The sequence below is a fragment of the Anopheles bellator genome, chromosome 1, assembly GCF_943735745.2.
Source record: "Anopheles bellator chromosome 1, idAnoBellAS_SP24_06.2, whole genome shotgun sequence".
NCBI classification, from domain to species: domain Eukaryota; kingdom Metazoa; phylum Arthropoda; class Insecta; order Diptera; family Culicidae; genus Anopheles; species Anopheles bellator.
In genome coordinates this window covers 25,679,963-25,696,179 of record NC_071285.1, presented here as the reverse complement: position 1 = coordinate 25,696,179, position 16,217 = coordinate 25,679,963, and the positions used below count along the sequence as shown (strand labels likewise).

Genomic DNA, 16,217 nt, shown 5'->3' with positions numbered 1-16,217 from the left:
ATCGGTGCACTAGATAGTTTAGCTCCTTAAGTTTCAGCTTCATCATCGGCCAACGTCTCGATCGTCGGCCAACTGTTGCAACTGCAGATTGCGTTCCATATCCTTCTGCTTCAGCAAGCGCCGTTGCTGCTGGTAAAGTGTGATGTACTCGCCGACAAACCCGAACGTACTCGAAAACGACAAACGCAAACGCAAGAAATAATTATACACTTTCACTCCTACGAATCCCACTTCAAGTCACATGTTAATCATTTTCGTACCATAGTTATCATCTTCTAAAGTAGTCCTATCGTACATTATCGAATGAAACTCGGAGGCGGTATATCGTGTCGCCAGAATGAGGTAGGCTCCTTCGGTGATCAGTAGCTGTCCTCAGCCCATTATTACTAGCAACCTATTTTTCAGAGTTTAGGTTTACTGCGGCAAGAGGCAGTCTTTCTCTGGACCACAACTCACGGACAAAGCTGTGGTAGGCTGTAGTGTCGTGGCACAATTGGGCCAATCCTTATGATTTAAATTCCTCTTCAGTATCGGTTACGGCCAGTGTCAGTGGTGAAATTTTCATAAAATTACCGTAACATAAAAGGCTGCCTCATGCGGCGTTGGCCATTTGCTCTCGGGATGAAGTCCTGCACGATGGCTTCTGGTGATAAGATTTGCTTTAGGGATCTTCGCCGTCGTAGTCTTGTGTCGTCGTAGTCTATGGTCTGCAAAAGGCCTGCCAGTCTGTCCTCGTGGGGCGACTCAGTCTCACCGAGGCATGCAACATCCTTCCTGCCCTCCTGCGACACATATTTATGAGATTCGTAATCCGCTTAGTTCCGTTAGTGCTGAGCGTTTAAATTGGAATTAGTTGTTTGCGAAGATAGGATGTTTTAACCTTTTTCGTGTTACTTTATCACACAATATTCTGTTATACTTTTGCGGCACCGCCGAATGGCATGGACGAGAGGAGTTTCAGAAAAAAAACAAATTATTTGAATATTCTTCACAATATATGAAAGGTATATAGACCGAAGTATTTATGACTAGGCTCTCTTTTGCTGATCAATGTTTTGAACATTGAACAAATACCATTCTCTATTGTGTTTAGTATTTTTCTATCTACGCTTCACTATTTGGTCGAAAGATGGAGTTTTTGTGGTACAATTTTGCATTCGTTTCGGCGCTAAATTGCAACGCAAGCTGAACAGCGCATGCACTTCGCAGCGCAACGCTCCATTCGACGGAGCGAAGGCCTGAGGGCAACGCAAGTTTCTTTGAAACTTTATTTTCAATTGAACCAAGTTAATTAATTGCACCGATGAAATCGGACCACGGCGAAGAATTGCGAAAGTTGAAAAGTGTAAAAGTATCGCGCGTACAAAGTCAAAGTCTTGCCGGAACACTCCCTCAGTTGGGACCACCAGGGGGTTTGCCAAAATTCACTGAAGTTTCCCGAAGTGTTTGGGTTGGGAAAAGTTTTCCAATGAACGACGCGCCAACCAACAGTTCGATCTGGATAAATGAAATCGGCCTGTATTTCGGCACATGTGGCAGTTCGTTACCACAAAATAATTGCAACGACAATTGATTGCGTCATCGCATGAGAGGAGACACAAGGTTCGTTGAAAAATCCCCCCTGACAAGAGAAATGGTGAGCAAACGAACGAAAATTTTAATAAAACATTAGATTTTGTAAGATAGCAAATTGAAACACACACATTCCACACGAATGGATAATAGAACATGTTAATATACAGCAGACGGGTGGAAGTGAAAGCTCTATCCCCAGAACGAACGCCGTAACGATTTCGGCGTGTATCGTGATTGCCTTTGCACAACAAAAAAGCGCTTCATATTGGGTACTCCATAAACCAATTTCGGAACCTGACAAAATCTGGTCCGGTGGCCAGATGGAAAATAAAATTCATTTCAACCCTTGCTCATTGCCGGCTGTTGCAGCCGGCGTGTACATCGTGGTTGACGATCGCCCTCGAAAAGGTTCCGGCCGGCGACCGGCAGCCAAACGACGGGAATCTCCGGCAACAGCTGGTAGTGTTTTCCGATTATACAAACGTAAGGCGAGGGAACGGGGGTCACTGGGTCTCTATGTGCCCAACCGAAGTGGGTCCTCCTCACTTGGTTGCCGCTGATAGTGCCAGTGTTTTATGTTTTATCACACGACAGGTATGTTCGGTACAACCTCTTTCGTGGGCTTCGTCGAGGCGCCGTCGGTTATTGGTTGGCCCAATGTTCGGAAATAAGCAATAAGAAAATCAAACGCGTCAGAATGTTTGCCGTACTAACACGGGGGGGTTTCCGGCTGGTTTAATATTTGCTGCCCGATATGAATATTCCTGTGTCGGGTCGTGCCGACGAGGCACGAAAGGCGCTGTGCTACGTGTGCACGTTATGTTACGAAACTTGTACTGCGAAAGCTCATGTTTTCGTCCTTGCCAGGGTAAATTGTTGAAGGTTTGCTCAATGCCAGTATGGTTGCACTAAAGGATACATTTTGCAAAGAGCTTTACACTGTTACCAACCCGTTTTTAAAATGTTTCTAACGTATGGTAAATGCCATATACTAAATGCCCTGCTTTAAAACAGTTTATTATATTAGCTAAAGAGTGCAACCGAAGAAGCAAAGTGCGGACAAGAAAACCGTCTTTCGTTTATAAATACACTCTCGGCAAGCGTAACCGGTCAAAATTTATGGAGCCTTTGGCCGAACTTTCCATTAAATCTCCTGCCATTGTGCGCGTCTGTGAAACCCCGTTGAAGTATCTGGAAAATTTATGTACCTTTCTGTCTTGGGGGGGAGGCATCGTGAGGGGCTTGCCTCTTACAGGATTGACTGCGTCACTGCACGGGCGGTGTTGTAAAAGGCGGTTGACTAGAGCCGCTTGAATATGAGGTTCGGCTTGCGTTCGGAAGTTTAAAGTTTTGCGCTGCACAGTACAACGCATTTCTTAATTATATTCTATTTTACTCAAACTTTATTAAAGCATTCTTTATCATGGATCGAAGTGGACTCTCAAATATTTTACTGGCTAATTTCAGGGAGTTTCAATGATACTTAAACGTGAGTGTGACGAATCCTACGACGGAAACGGGCTTAAAAGATCGCTTCTGTTTTAAGGATTAGAAAAATATAGATAGAAAATGTTGTGCCGCTTTGTTTGAATTCTTCATTATTACCTTTAATGCCCGGTCTCTTATTGACTTATTGAGACTTTTGTCTGTTCTCGGGAGTCAAGAGTTTTTATTGGATTTGACGATTTTATTAATATATTTCCCGTTGTTAGGATTGATAAGTTCACAGGCATTTCTCGGTTGATGTTTAGTTTGAGTTGATTTTGCTTTACCTTCGTGTGCGGTGATTGACTTATTTTATGTGCCGCCTCGAAGCCGGTTCTGATAGCTTGATATGAAAATTGAATTAAAAATCAAACGTTACAAAGGCTGTTTCAATGAAACCTCTCGGCGACTAGGCACTTTTTCCCTCACAGCTTTCCGAAAGCACCTCTTCTTTCGTCGCTTACCAAACGTTTTCCGTTTATTTACAACACAACAATTTGCGCGATTTGTCACGGCTTATCGTCACACAATTCTGCCGTGGCACGGTGCGTCCGTCGGCATGCATATTCAAATGAGTGAGTTTTGGGGTTCTGTTTGCTCTCCTACTCGGAGCATCACACCCGGTTCGGCTTGTTCCGGATTGCGCCCGGATCGGAACCGCCTCGTTGTTGGTCGACGCTGTCCTCGGCACGTTATCCTGACGCAAATTGCTCCTGTAAATCGCGCCCGGCCCCCGGCACAAAAAGACGGATCACGAATTCATGACACGCTATCGCAGCTCGCAGTGATCGCGTGCATAATTCATCGGGCCGGCTGGTCCGTGTCGCGCGGAACCACCGGCGGAGGGGGCCGGTGCAGAGGGTAGTAACAGTTACACCGGTAAAAAGAATTTAGAAACAAATTCGGCACCGATAAAGTTCGGTTGTTTTGTCACCGGCCGCGCAAAGCGTGTACCTTGTTGCCAGCCCGGCCAGCGAGCCTGCCCAGCAGCAGCAGCAGCCGGTGGCCGGTGCATCGAAATGCATAAATGATGGCATTGTGGCAGTCGAGCCGGTTGCACTGCATTTTAGATGCAACACGGTGCCATCTAAAATTAATCCATCCCGGGTCCGGGCCGCTCCTGTGTTCCCATCTCGTTTGACAACGAAACAGCACCAGCCAGCGGCACGTTTTGTCCGAATTGATGTGTAAATAAACAACGAATTGTACTCACCGCTGCAGCCGATGCACCGCGAAACTGCAGTGTTGCAGTAACGATGCAAATCAACACTCACCTGCTCACGAACGGCGGAACGACGGAATGCGCGCCATCCAGGGCCGGAATCGGACCGGCGGAATCTAATTGAATGCTTGCACACACGGCAACCGATCCGGCCACCGTGCTGAAGATGTGTTCTTGGCGCGGACCGCGATTCGAATGAATATCGGAAAGGGTCTTTTTCGATTGGAACAGAATAACCGTTCGGGGATTTTTGGGGGAAAGAAGCTTGCTCCAATCACGCGATGAGTCATGAACCAGTTTTGCTCGGTTACAGCCCGGTTTCAAGAGTGTTCAGACCATCTCGGCGAGGGTTTTTTCGGCTCTGTTGCGAATTTAAAAAAAATATGATCGAGCACGATTATTCATCAAATCATGGAATCAGTGCCTTCAACAAACTCCGTTGGCCCGCGTTTGCCACAATCAATCTGATTGGTTTAATACGTTTCGATTGAATGTATGCTCTTGATTAGTTTAATGCCCTTTTATGTTGTAAACCCGGAAGCTGTACCCTGGGGAAGCATAATTGGCGGACAATTTGAAGCTGTTTTCGATCACTTTTACACAAGTGGAACACGCTTTTGGGGCTCTCTGTACCGGATGGTTTTTGTGGGTTCTGCGGCTCAAGTTTCTTTACATATGTGGCTTTAGTGTAGCCAACCACGAAGCATTTATTGCACTTTATTCCACTCAAAAATTACATAAGAAATACGAACAAAGAATACGAAAGAAAAACGCTACAAACTACCATTTGCCAAACGAATCGATGATTTTCCCAAAAAGTGCGGTTCTAATCGTTCGTTCATGGAAAAGTCCACTCCAGCTAAGTGTGCTTCCTTTGGGAGAATCGTTGGCTTTGCTTCTTTGCGCTCCAGAACATTATTACGCAGGGAATTCGTACACTGGCTTCATTTAGAAGCTCGATCGGTGTCGAAAACGCCCGTCCGCGGCATAGACCGACACAGGTTCCACCGAAGCCCGGTACGTCGCATATGTTCGATGCTTCCTTGCGGACATGCTGGTTTCGTTCGCGACCGGCACAAATGACTTTGGAAAGTTTGGCGGCCAAAACAGCGAAAATTAGTAAACCGCGATTCAGAAGCGCGATGAGTGTTGCCGCAAAAAAAAACCCTTGCTGAGGTACTGCCTTCTGACCATCCCAATTGATGGGCAGTTAGGCACTGTTTGATATTTCATTGAATTGTTCTACAAATTGGTGAAATAGACCGGCAAATAGATTTTGGACTCAAACTGGACCCACTGTTCAACTAACGGCGAAATAACCGATCCTAACGGATCGTGCAGGAACCGCAGCAACCACGTGCACCATTCGGCGGTACCATGTTCCGGTTCCGAGCGCTTCCTTTCCGCTGGGCAAAAAGTGTGATTTGTTTGATTATAATTTTTCCTTCGCTTGTTCGATTCGGTGTTTGCTTTTAATTTTGACATGACGAGCGTGTCGTGTCGTTGTCAGCCGGCAACGGCCACCGCTGCTTGCTGCATTCGTGTGCAACCGGCTCCCGTTGTTGGCTCGGACACTGGCAGCCGGATTGTTTGGACTGGTGCCACTGGCTGTATGTGTAACGCGATTGGGAAGCAATTTCAAATGCAAAATCCGACGCGATGTTGGCTAAACCCCCCTTAATGCTGCGAATCATTTAACGCGAAGCGCAGAACAAATGGCGCTCGAAAGCAATCGATTAGTGTGTGTTTGCGTTTACAAACTGCATTTGTATTGTTTCGGGCAATAGGGACAGACCTGATTCCGATTGATTACTATCGATTACATGCGGAATTGTATTTACAAGGCCAGCATAACCAACTGGTTTTGATTGTTGGTAGCCAGCAGTTGAGTTAAACGTTGCCCAACGTTCAGACGCAGCCCCAGCTTAAATTAAGTCGCATAATGTATCGGTTGTATCTGAGAGAAAAAGAAGCGTTTTTTCATAAACGCTGGAAACCCATTTTGACCACCGGAACGGCGTCTCCTGAGTGAAGGGCGCAAAATAGAACTTGATATAAGCATTGGGTTCAGCTTAAACGGGATCACACCGACTCGGGTCACGATGGAGAGAGATTATGCAGAAGGGGTGGCAGAAAGGGTCACGTATGCCACCACAGAGTTAGGCCAGGAGGTTAACTATAATTCAGAATATAATGCAGAAGAAGAACCATTATCAAGGGAGCAGTAAGCGAGAGAGGTCGAAAACTCGCGTATCACTAAGTTGATGTTAAGTGTAAAATGAACGAATGTGTATCAAACAAACTAAGAAATGAAGAGAGTTCACCAAAACCTTAGAGTGTCCAAACATTTCAAAAGATTGTGTTGTCGAGCTGAATTTGTAAACGTTCCCTTTCCTTGCTGCTCTGAATCTGCAATCTGTGCAGAGTACGGTACACGACATTTAAGAGTTCCAAGTTTCTTTTTAATACTTGGATACTGTTGCTCCTTATCAGCGCAAGGGGGAAACTCGTACGTGGCTGAATATCGCGATCGGGGCTGAGTGAATGTGCAGTCTTGTCTTAGACGGCACTCGGAACAGACGTTCAAAATCCCAAGGGAACAACGCAAAAAAAAATGAGTCCCTTAAAATAGTCAATAGTTTGTGTAAGGGGTCTCGATCGATCCAGTGCGCGGCTGTAGAGTGGTCAAGAAAGCGATACAGTTCATTACACACCAACCGTTTTACATCGTCGAAAAGCTACCGATCAACTGATCGCACTCAGTTGACTTCGAGAAAAAATTAACTGAACTGGTAGCTAGTATTCTGTAATCCTATTAATGGGAGATGAGAGTATCGAATCACTTCCTCCGATCACTTGACCAGTTCAGTTACGCGGAGATTCCGAAGCTGAACGCTGATCGCGGAGCTGAAGTAATAAAAGCTGACCGTGAACGTCGGCGGAATCGGAGTTTGCTTTCTAGAGGTATGGCCTCAATTTGGTGAATTTTCCCAAACGGTTTTACCTGGACCTGGTGAAGAAGAACTCCAGCTCAGACTATGTGCTGTACGTCCGTCGTGCTGTACTACAACAACATGGGCACCGAGAAAAATTGTTTCGTGATCACTGCCTATCGACGGTTTAAGGTGACGCTCCGGAGGCCGGCGTACGTGAAGGTGCACGATTACTACGACCCCAGTAAGTAGCCCTCTTGGCAGCTCGTCTGAGAGTTATGGCTGTTATCATTCGATCCTACTTTAGACTGACGCCATCCAAAACGCCATCAAGGTGTACGAGGTGGACAAACAGGAAGTGTGTGATATCTGCGAAGGAGCCCGGGGTCCTGCAAACACGCACCGAAGTGATAGCCGGAAGTTTCTTTTCTGTGAAAAGTGTCGAAAAATATACAGAAATAGCGTAGATCGGAATTACGGCCCCGTACTACAGCTGCAGGGGTTCCTGGGCATAACCTCATCCGAACGCACGGCAGTGCAATTGTTTGTGATTTGCAGCTTGTCTCGGTATACTGATACACTTAGCTGTGATCCGTGAGTTCAACATGGGGATTTCTGCTCCTTATCACCGCATGGGGAATCCCGTGTATGCCTGAACATCGCGATCGGGACTGAGCGAATGCGCAGTCTTGCCTGAGACGGCACTCGGAACAGACGTTCAAAACCGGACTGTATAATCCAAAAATGGGTCCTTTCAAAGAGTTAGTAGTTTGTGTGCTGGTGCTGCTGGTAGGTGTGAGTCAAGGGTAAGTAAAGCACGGTGCTCTCTGAAGTGAGATCGGCGACAAGTTAACCGGACCGGGTTGTCGCGTGTTTGCAGTGTGTTGATTGTGGGACCCAAATCGCTCCGACCCAACCGGGATTACACGCTGGTGATCAGTAACTTTCAAAGCAACCTCAACAAGGTCGATCTGATGGTGCGGCTAATGGATCATCAAAATGGCGTACGCCCGCTAAACCTTACGAAATTGGTGGATGTGCGACAAAATTCCAACAAAATGATCACTTTCCACGTAGGTTGCCTCGTGTTGCATGTTCGATGATGATCCGCTGTGTGGTGAAGTTTATTGTTTGTTGGTTTGTTTCGGACCGCCGTTTTCAGATACCGGCCAGTGCGCCGGATGGAGATTACCGGATTACGGTCGATGGGCAACGTGGATTCAGTTTTCACAAGGAACACTTACTGGAGTATCAAGGCGATTCCGTTTCGGCCCTACTACAGCTCAGCAAACCCGTGTACAAGCCCGGTGATACGGTGCAGTTCCGTGTGATCGTGCTGGACGTGGATCTGAAGCCGCCGTCCGATGTGTTTGAGTTGACCATAAACGTACGGGACTCGTCCCACAACAACATCCGCAAATGGACCAAGGCGCGCCTGTACGCCGGAGTGTTTGAGAATGAAGTTTCCATTGCTCCGTCTCCGCTACTGGGTACTTATCAAATCGAAGTGCATTTCAACGACAAAACGCTGGTGACGAAAACGTTCGAAGTGAAGGAATATGTTCTGTCCACGTTCGACGTGGACGTGCAGCCCACGGTGGTGCCGCTGTTAGAGCACCAGGCGCTCAATCTTTCGATAACGGCAAGCTACTACTTCGGCAAACCAGTGGCAGGCACGGCGACACTGGAACTCTATTTCGAGCACGAAGAGCTTGACCAGAAGAAAACCGTTCAGGTCAATGGAATGCTCCCGGTTCATCTTCCCTTCAATCGCGATTTGAATTTTTACGACAGCCAGAGTGATGTAACGCTGAACGTCGTGTTCAAAGAGCAGTACACAAGTAACGTGACGCACTTATCACCGGTGGACACTTCGTAAAATCCTAATTTGGCAATTTGTCTGCTTTCAGATCGCACGGTTTCCAGGCGATACCCGATTACGGTGTACAAAAATGTCTACAATGCGGTGTTGGAAAAGGCAGCGAACGACTTTGTGCCCGGAGCACCGTTCAAGTGTAGCGTCAGAATCAAATTTCAGGACGGCAAGCCGGCCAGGGATGTTAATGCGCTGGTGAAAGTAGATGGCCTTAATCCAGAGTATGAGCAGAGCCTTAGGACCGATAACGACGGCATTATTAAACTACAGCTGCGGCCTAGCTCTGACACGACCTATCTACAAGTGACTGTATGTGTTCAAGGTTGCAAGTAAAACGCAACCGAGAGCGATAGCGGGGATTCGTTTTTGCTCAAAGATTTTTTCTCCGTTCCTTGTCGCAGGTGACGGTGGATGATAACGAACTTCTGAGCGAGCCCATCGAACCGGTTGAGCGACTAACGAATTCGTACATCAAACTTGAACTTAAGTCACCGTAAGTGGCGGGCAGCAAGCAGCATTCGCTATTCCGCACTTCCTCCGAGCTGATTACGTTTACGTTCTATGATGTTGCAGGATTAAGATAAATCAAATGTTACAGTTTCTGGTCATGTGTTCCGAAAGGATGACGTTCTTCATTTACTACGTGGTGTCGAAGGGGGAAATTATCGATTCGGGTTCGTTCAGACCGACACGTAGTACCCTGTACCAGTTCAAGCTGAATGCTACCGCCCAACTAGTACCGCGGTCAAAAATCATCGTCGCCAGCATTGCAAACGATGTGGTTATATACGACTTTGTGGACATCGTGTTCGATGAGTTCCATAACAATGTAAAGCAGTGTCAGGGAAGAGATTTGAGCGAGTGTGTAAAGCACAATTCTCCTTTTCGTGTCCATCTTACAGTTTGATCTACGAATTGACGAGACGCAAGTCAAACCGGGAGAACAAATTGAGCTAACGCTGAAAGGACCTCCGCGGGCATACGTAGGTTTGGCTTCATATGACCAGGGTTTGCTTCAGTACAGCGCGAAGCATGATATCTTTCGCGATGACGTGTGGCGGGTGTTTGACGAGTTCCACGCAGTCGAGCCGAATCAGTTTAGTAAATTCTACGTAAGTACCTCACGCACAGCTGCACCGTCGATGCTTGTGCTACTTGAATGACGATCACATGATACCGGTTGGTTCTTTCTTCTTTAGAGCATGGGCCTGTTTGTCCAATCCTTGTCGAAAGTCGAAGGAGGTACGAATCGTCGTGTTCGGGACCAAAACGAAGGTTATACTTAGTTTTTGCTTCATTCTACAGTCAGTGATATGTCAGGTCGGCAGGAGGTTGATCGCGAAACGCCGACGAGAAAAAGTCTAGTGCCATACCGAACCAACTTCCTGGAGTCTTGGTTGTGGAAGAACGTGACCATCCCTCGCTCGGGACGCAGCCAACTGATCGAGAGGGTACCGGACACGACGACGGCATGGTACCTGACGGGTTTCTCGATCGATCCAGTATACGGCCTGGGACTGATCAAGAAACCGATACAGTTCACTACGCTGCAACCGTTTTACATCGTCGATAACCTGCCGTACTCCATCAAGCGCGATGAGGTCGTTGTGTTGCAGTTTACCCTGTTCAACACACTCGGTGCGGAATATACTGCCGACGTGACGATGTACAACGTTGCGAATCAAACCGAGTTCTTTGGAAGGGAAATTGGTGGTATGTAGATATTTTGGTTTGTTATTACTTAAACGCTATAGCCCAATCGTGGTTTCCCATTCAATACAGAGCCTAGTTATACGAAAACGTTGTCTGTTCCGCCGAACGTCGGTGTGCCTGTTTCGTTCCTGGTGAAGGCAAAAAAACTGGGGGATATGACGGTCCGTGTGAAGGCATCCATCATGCTCGGCAAGGAGCATGATGCCATCGAGAGGGTTATCCGTGTGCTGCCAGAAAGCTTGGTACAGCCAAGGATGCAAACTCGCCTCTTCTCCCACAATGAATATCAGAACCAGAGTTTTGAATTCATTTTGGACATTGACAAGAAGGCCGACGTGGGCTCGGTGAGCATTAGCTTTGAGGTTGTTCGTAAGTATTAATGATGCTGTTCGATTGTTACGCGGTATCCAAAGCCCTGTTTCCTGTTGCAGCCAACATACTGACATCGGTGGTGAAAAACCTGGGAGATCTGCTGAGCGTGCCTACGGGTTGCGGAGAGCAAAATATGGTACGTTTCGTTCCGAACATAGAGGTGTTGGACTATCTGACGGCGACCGGTTCGAAGGAGACGGCGCTCATCGAAAAGGCGACCGGATTTCTTCAACAAGGCTACCAGAACCAGATGAAATATCGCCAGTCAGATGGATCGTTCGGCGTTTGGGAGGGAAGAGGTGGATCTGTTTTTCTTACGGCCTTTGTCGGAAAGTCGATGAAAACGGCAGCGAAGTACATTACCGTGGATGAAACGATGGTCTCGCGAACCTTTGCCTGGCTGGCAAACACACAAAACCCCGATGGGCGCTTCGACGAGACGGGCCCGGTTGCGCACAAGGACATGCAGGGGGCGCTTCGTAAAGGAATCTCGCTTACTTCGTATGTAATGATCGCCTTCATGGAAAATCCGCTTGAAGCCGCGAAACATCCATCTGTTATTGCGAATGGAATGGAATATCTTAACCGCAACTTTAACTACATCTACGACTCGTACGATCTGGCTATCGCTACGTATGCGTTCTGGTTGAATAACCATTTCCGTAAAGTAGAAGCCTTGGCGAAACTGATCGCAGTCTCCACCAGTCTTGAGGGTGGACTGAAGCGCTACTGGTCACGAGCATCGAACCAAATCGAAACCACGGCCTACGCCTTACTGTCGCACGTGATGGCCGAAAAGTACATCGACGGTACTGCGATTATGCGTTGGCTCGTAGACCAACGATACAGCACCGGAAGTTTCCCACGTACCCAGGATACGTTCGTTGGCCTGAAAGCGCTTTCAAAACTGGCCGAGAAGATCTCGCCTTCGCGAAACGATTACTCCATTCAGTTAATGTTCGCTAGCAAGAGAAAAGAGTTCCGCTTCACTTCCACCGATCTTGATCAGTTCAGCTACGAGGAGATTCCGGAGGGCGTGAAAAAGCTGACCGTGAACGTCGGCGGAATAGGAGTTGGCTTTCTAGAGGTGAACTACCAATACAGTCTCAACTTGGTGAACTTTGCCCAACGGTTCAACCTGGACCTGGTGAAGAAGAACTCCACCTCGGACTACGTGCTGCAGCTGTACGTATGCAGCAGTTACATTCCGCATCTTACGGACGAACGCTCCAACATGGCGCTTGTGGAAGTGAACTTCCCCAGTGGCTACGTCGTGGACAGCAACCCAATCAGTGAGGCGACCGTTGCCAACCGAATACAGGTGCGGGTTTCTTGTACCTTGAGATGGTGTCGATACTTTTATTGACCTGAGCCACAAAATGTTTTCAGAAAATCGAGATTCTACACGGCGGAACGTCCGTCGTGCTGTACTACAACAACATGGGCACCGAGAAAAACTGTTTCGTGATCACTGCCTATCGACGGTTTAAGGTGGCGCTCCGGAGGCCGGCGTACGTGAAGGTGCACGATTACTACGACCCCAGTAAGTAGCCCACTGTCGCCTGGAAATGTCTCTTGGCAGTTCGTCTGTGAGTTATGGCTGTTATCTTTCGATCCCACTTTAGACTTGAACGCCATTAAGATTTACGAGGTGGACAAACAGGAGGTGTGTGACATCTGCGCAGGGGAAGACTGCCCGGAATCCTGCAAACACGTACCGAAGTGATGGCCGCTGGTTTCCTGTCTGTGAACATTTTGGAGAAATAAACAGAAATAGCGTTGCTCTACACGTTTCAACTACGCTCGAGAAGTTCGGAATTACGGCCCCGTACCCGCATGGATTCCTGGGCATAGCCTCATCCGAACCCGCGGCACTGCAATTGTTTGTTTACGTCCCGAAATCATCTGTTTTGCATCGTCCGTCTGCGCATGTCCGGTTCCGCTTCGGAGTAGGCACACGCTGCCCAGATGTCAGTTGGCAGGGCTGTCGACGGACCTTTGCACGCGATGGAACTACATATCTTGGCGGAGGAGGTGCATGCGCAAACGCGTGGGGACTCGATATGTCAAACCGATGGCTTCGAAGGGTTTCGAAAGGCGTGTACGGTGCCTGTGGAACCTGTGATAGAAATTGTTTTGGTTCGATATCGTTCGACTGATTGATAACGGGATTGCTCGGTGCATGTGCATCGGTGACGTAGCGTTCGACGAGCAGAGTTCGCGGCGTTCCGGGTGTTTTCAGTGAGCCACAGATCCCGGGATACTACGGGTACGGTGTTTGGATGAATGTGCGTTTCTGGAACCGTGTATCTGGAGCTCATCTGGTGTGGTCCATCACTGGATAACGGATCGCTGGACTGTCCACACATCGGAAAGAACTATTCGCGGTCGGGACTGTAATGAGCTGTGGTAGTTGGCGCGTCTTCGTGAAGGCTGAAGTTCCTGTGACCCAGACCCGTGACTCAGACACGCACGTGGACGGGCTGCGTTCAGCAAACACAGTCAAACACACGACGGGTGCATCCTTCGCGGTGCGATCGATAAATTGATTTCCTCCCTTATCGGTACACGTCACACGCGGTTGGAGGGATTCTTCTTTGTTACTTCACACCAGGCCGACTGGCTCGATGCTTTGCAACATTGCGATGAAATGCGTAATAATTGAAGATGGCTCGCCACAGTAGTGACGCGGTACACTAGACACGACGACGACCGGAGCGCTCCCAATTGACAGCTGCAAACAATGCCACGGTTCCCACTAGTGCACCGGGCACGGAGTGCCACGAGAAAGAATTGAACGGTTTGACAGCTACGTACCCACGGCAACGACCCGCGGCGACACTACGCATCGAAACACGATCCGAACGAGAATCAGCAGGCCCAGATTAGGCGCAGGCTCTGCTGGGCGCGAAGTGATGAACATTTTATCCTCCCGACGTGTCAGAATCCAGCAATCGTAATCAATGTTTCAGGTACGTGTCGAGGGTCACGCTGATAAGACATTGCCCACGGTTCGGGAAGAGCCGGGCACCGGGGTCTGCCTCCCAGTTCAAGGCATGGCGCTTCTGGTGACGTTTTCGTCAAGTGGCTGTGACTCTGCTGGGTCCACCCTTTTTTGACAAATGGCTGCGCCCGGCTCCTGGCTTCTGGGCGCGCTGCCACGAAGACGGATGAACCGCGTAGCTGCTGTCGATCTACCTCCCCCCCCCCCAGAATGGCCCATCACCCCGATAATCCTGATTGATAAATGTGACCGAGCGAAGCGTGGCCAAGGTGGCAGTTGGCAAAATTAAATAATGGCGGCACATGACTAATCGCGTTTCATAATTCTTCGAAACGGATGAATTCTTATTCAGCCGTCGCCGCCGCTGGTCGGTCGGCACGTGGGATTTGAATAATCCCGCGCTGATCGGTCGCACCACGTTCCCGCCACCCGTCCCGGGTTTACCTGGGTGGAAACTTTTGCGCCCAGCTTTTGGGGGGGAGGGAGAGTGTCGCTGCTTTGCATTTTGATTAGTCCTTACGCGTTACGGGTTAAGGGGGGGATAAAAATTGTCCACCCGGGCCCATAAATTATGCAACAGTTGTCCGTCCGCAGTTGGCCCCTGTCGCCAATTTGCTTCCCCGGCACGCATTCGCAATCAGTTCGAAGTGACGGCTGGAAAAGATGAAAATGATCGAAAATAGCATTAACGCGCGGCCAGAAAATAGCATTAACAGAATAAAAAAGGACACTTCGCCCATCGCCCACCTTCATCACCTTTCGTTGCTCTTCTTTTTCCCCTCCCGGGGCAGACATGCCGCCTCTGGAACCTCAGTATTGCGAGCGTGCTGGCGCTGACTCTGTCCAACGTGTTTCTCACCGTCCGGTTGCTGCACAGCGGCGACCAGTGCAACCAGTACGGCGGAGGTGGCGGCAACGGCGAGGATGGCGTCTCGATGGTCCCGCGAGCCCCCGTCCTCACGCCGGCCACCTGCCTGGAGTACGTGCTGGCGGACGGGCTGGCGAACGGCACGGATAAGGCCGTCTTCTCCGGGCTCGATCTGCGGCTCGGTCGCTGGGACGCTCGGCGGCTGTACAAGATCTTCGACTACGCCGTCGTCGGCGAGCGGTTCCCGGAGCTTTCGGGTGCGTACACCGTGTGCCTGGCGACGCAGGCCTCACTGGAGAAGATCTACTCGCTGGTCCAGGTCGCCCACCACTGGTCTGGGCCGCTGTCGGCCGCCATCTTCGCCGCCGGCAACGACGAGCTGTACCTGGTGCAGCTCTATCTGTCCTACCTGCGCAGCTGCTTCCGGCCGATCCGGGAGCGGGTCAGCTTCCATCTCGTCCTACCGCGGGAGCGGCCCCCGACGCACCTGCAGAGTGTGCACGTGGGCGACTTCACCCGGTTCGACTGTGCCAAACCGGAGGCGACGCTGAACGAGCTGCTGCGGCAGCGCCGGCCGGACACGAGCAAGTGGCGCATCAAGAACCCGTACCCGCAGAACCATCTGCGCAACGTGGCCCGCAAGGGCTGCCAGAGCGGGTACGTGTTCCTCACCGACGTCGACATCGTGCCGAGCGTCAGCTTCGCCGAGCAGCTGGACCGCTTTCTCCGCCGCCAGAAGCCGGGCGGGGCGGGGTCGTCGGGGAACCAGCAGCAGCACCACCACCACCAGCACCACCACCAGCTGACCGCATTCGTTGTGCCAACGTACGAGCTGGACGAGCGGGTGCGCTTCCCGCGCAACAAGACTGACCTCATCCGGCTCGCGAACAAGGGCCTGGCCCGTCCGTTTCACCACAAGGTGTTTATCTACAACCAGTTCGCGACGAACTTTTCGAGGTAAGTGTCCAGGGGGTGCCAACCCAACCGAGATCCAACCCATGTTCTCCCAATCCGTTGCTCAAGAATTCCCCAACTCACTGCCCGAAAAGGGTCCTAAAATGAGACAATCGGCTGTGTGGTGGGGCGGAGGGTAGGGGCTCCCGCTACCCATCGCACCACTCATTACTCTTGAGGCCCCGCGATCCTCGGGCGCCCACTGCCACTGGAAA

General features: G+C 49.7%; 3 protein-coding genes across 3 annotated transcripts in view; all 3 read left to right on the top strand.

Moving 5' to 3' along the window:
• The window catches only part of LOC131215300 (uncharacterized), a 12,574-nt gene extending 5,847 nt beyond the window's left edge, over positions 1-6,727 (top strand). The window contains exon 3 of the mRNA XM_058209689.1: positions 6,707-6,727. Within this exon, the coding sequence (XP_058065672.1) occupies positions 6,707-6,727 (21 nt within the window). The remainder of the gene's footprint in view (positions 1-6,706) is intronic.
• Positions 6,728-7,922: 1,195 nt separating this feature from the next.
• Positions 7,923-12,969, top strand: LOC131205650 (thioester-containing protein 1 allele S3-like). The gene is made up of 13 exons (XM_058197839.1): positions 7,923-8,021; positions 8,096-8,288; positions 8,378-9,056; positions 9,126-9,400; positions 9,493-9,584; positions 9,665-9,920; positions 9,994-10,203; positions 10,291-10,333; positions 10,397-10,804; positions 10,874-11,173; positions 11,236-12,497; positions 12,566-12,719; positions 12,802-12,969. Exons 1-13 carry the CDS (start codon positions 7,960-7,962, stop codon positions 12,900-12,902), a joined length of 4,035 nt encoding a protein of 1,344 aa, XP_058053822.1. The 5' UTR covers positions 7,923-7,959; the 3' UTR covers positions 12,903-12,969.
• A 429-nt stretch (positions 12,970-13,398) lies between these two features.
• LOC131216829 (beta-1,4-glucuronyltransferase 1) lies at positions 13,399-16,009 on the top strand. Its single transcript, XM_058211414.1, has 2 exons — positions 13,399-14,148; positions 14,972-16,009. Exons 1-2 carry the CDS (start codon positions 14,140-14,142, stop codon positions 16,007-16,009), a joined length of 1,047 nt encoding a protein of 348 aa, XP_058067397.1. The 5' UTR covers positions 13,399-14,139.
• Positions 16,010-16,217: the final 208 nt, after the last annotated feature.

What these genes read in the sequence shown, in the direction of transcription:
- LOC131205650 (XM_058197839.1), top strand. Translation starts at nt 7,960, where the DNA reads ATGGGTCCTTTCAAAGAGTTAGTAGTTTGTGTGCTGGTGCTGCTGGTA. An exon ending in CTGGTAGGTGTGAGTCAAGG is followed by an intron (nt 8,022 to 8,095) that starts GTAAGTAAAGCA and finishes GCGTGTTTGCAG; the next exon opens with TGTGTTGATTGTGGGACCCA. An exon ending in CATTAGCTTTGAGGTTGTTC is followed by an intron (nt 11,174 to 11,235) that starts GTAAGTATTAAT and finishes TTCCTGTTGCAG; the next exon opens with CCAACATACTGACATCGGTG.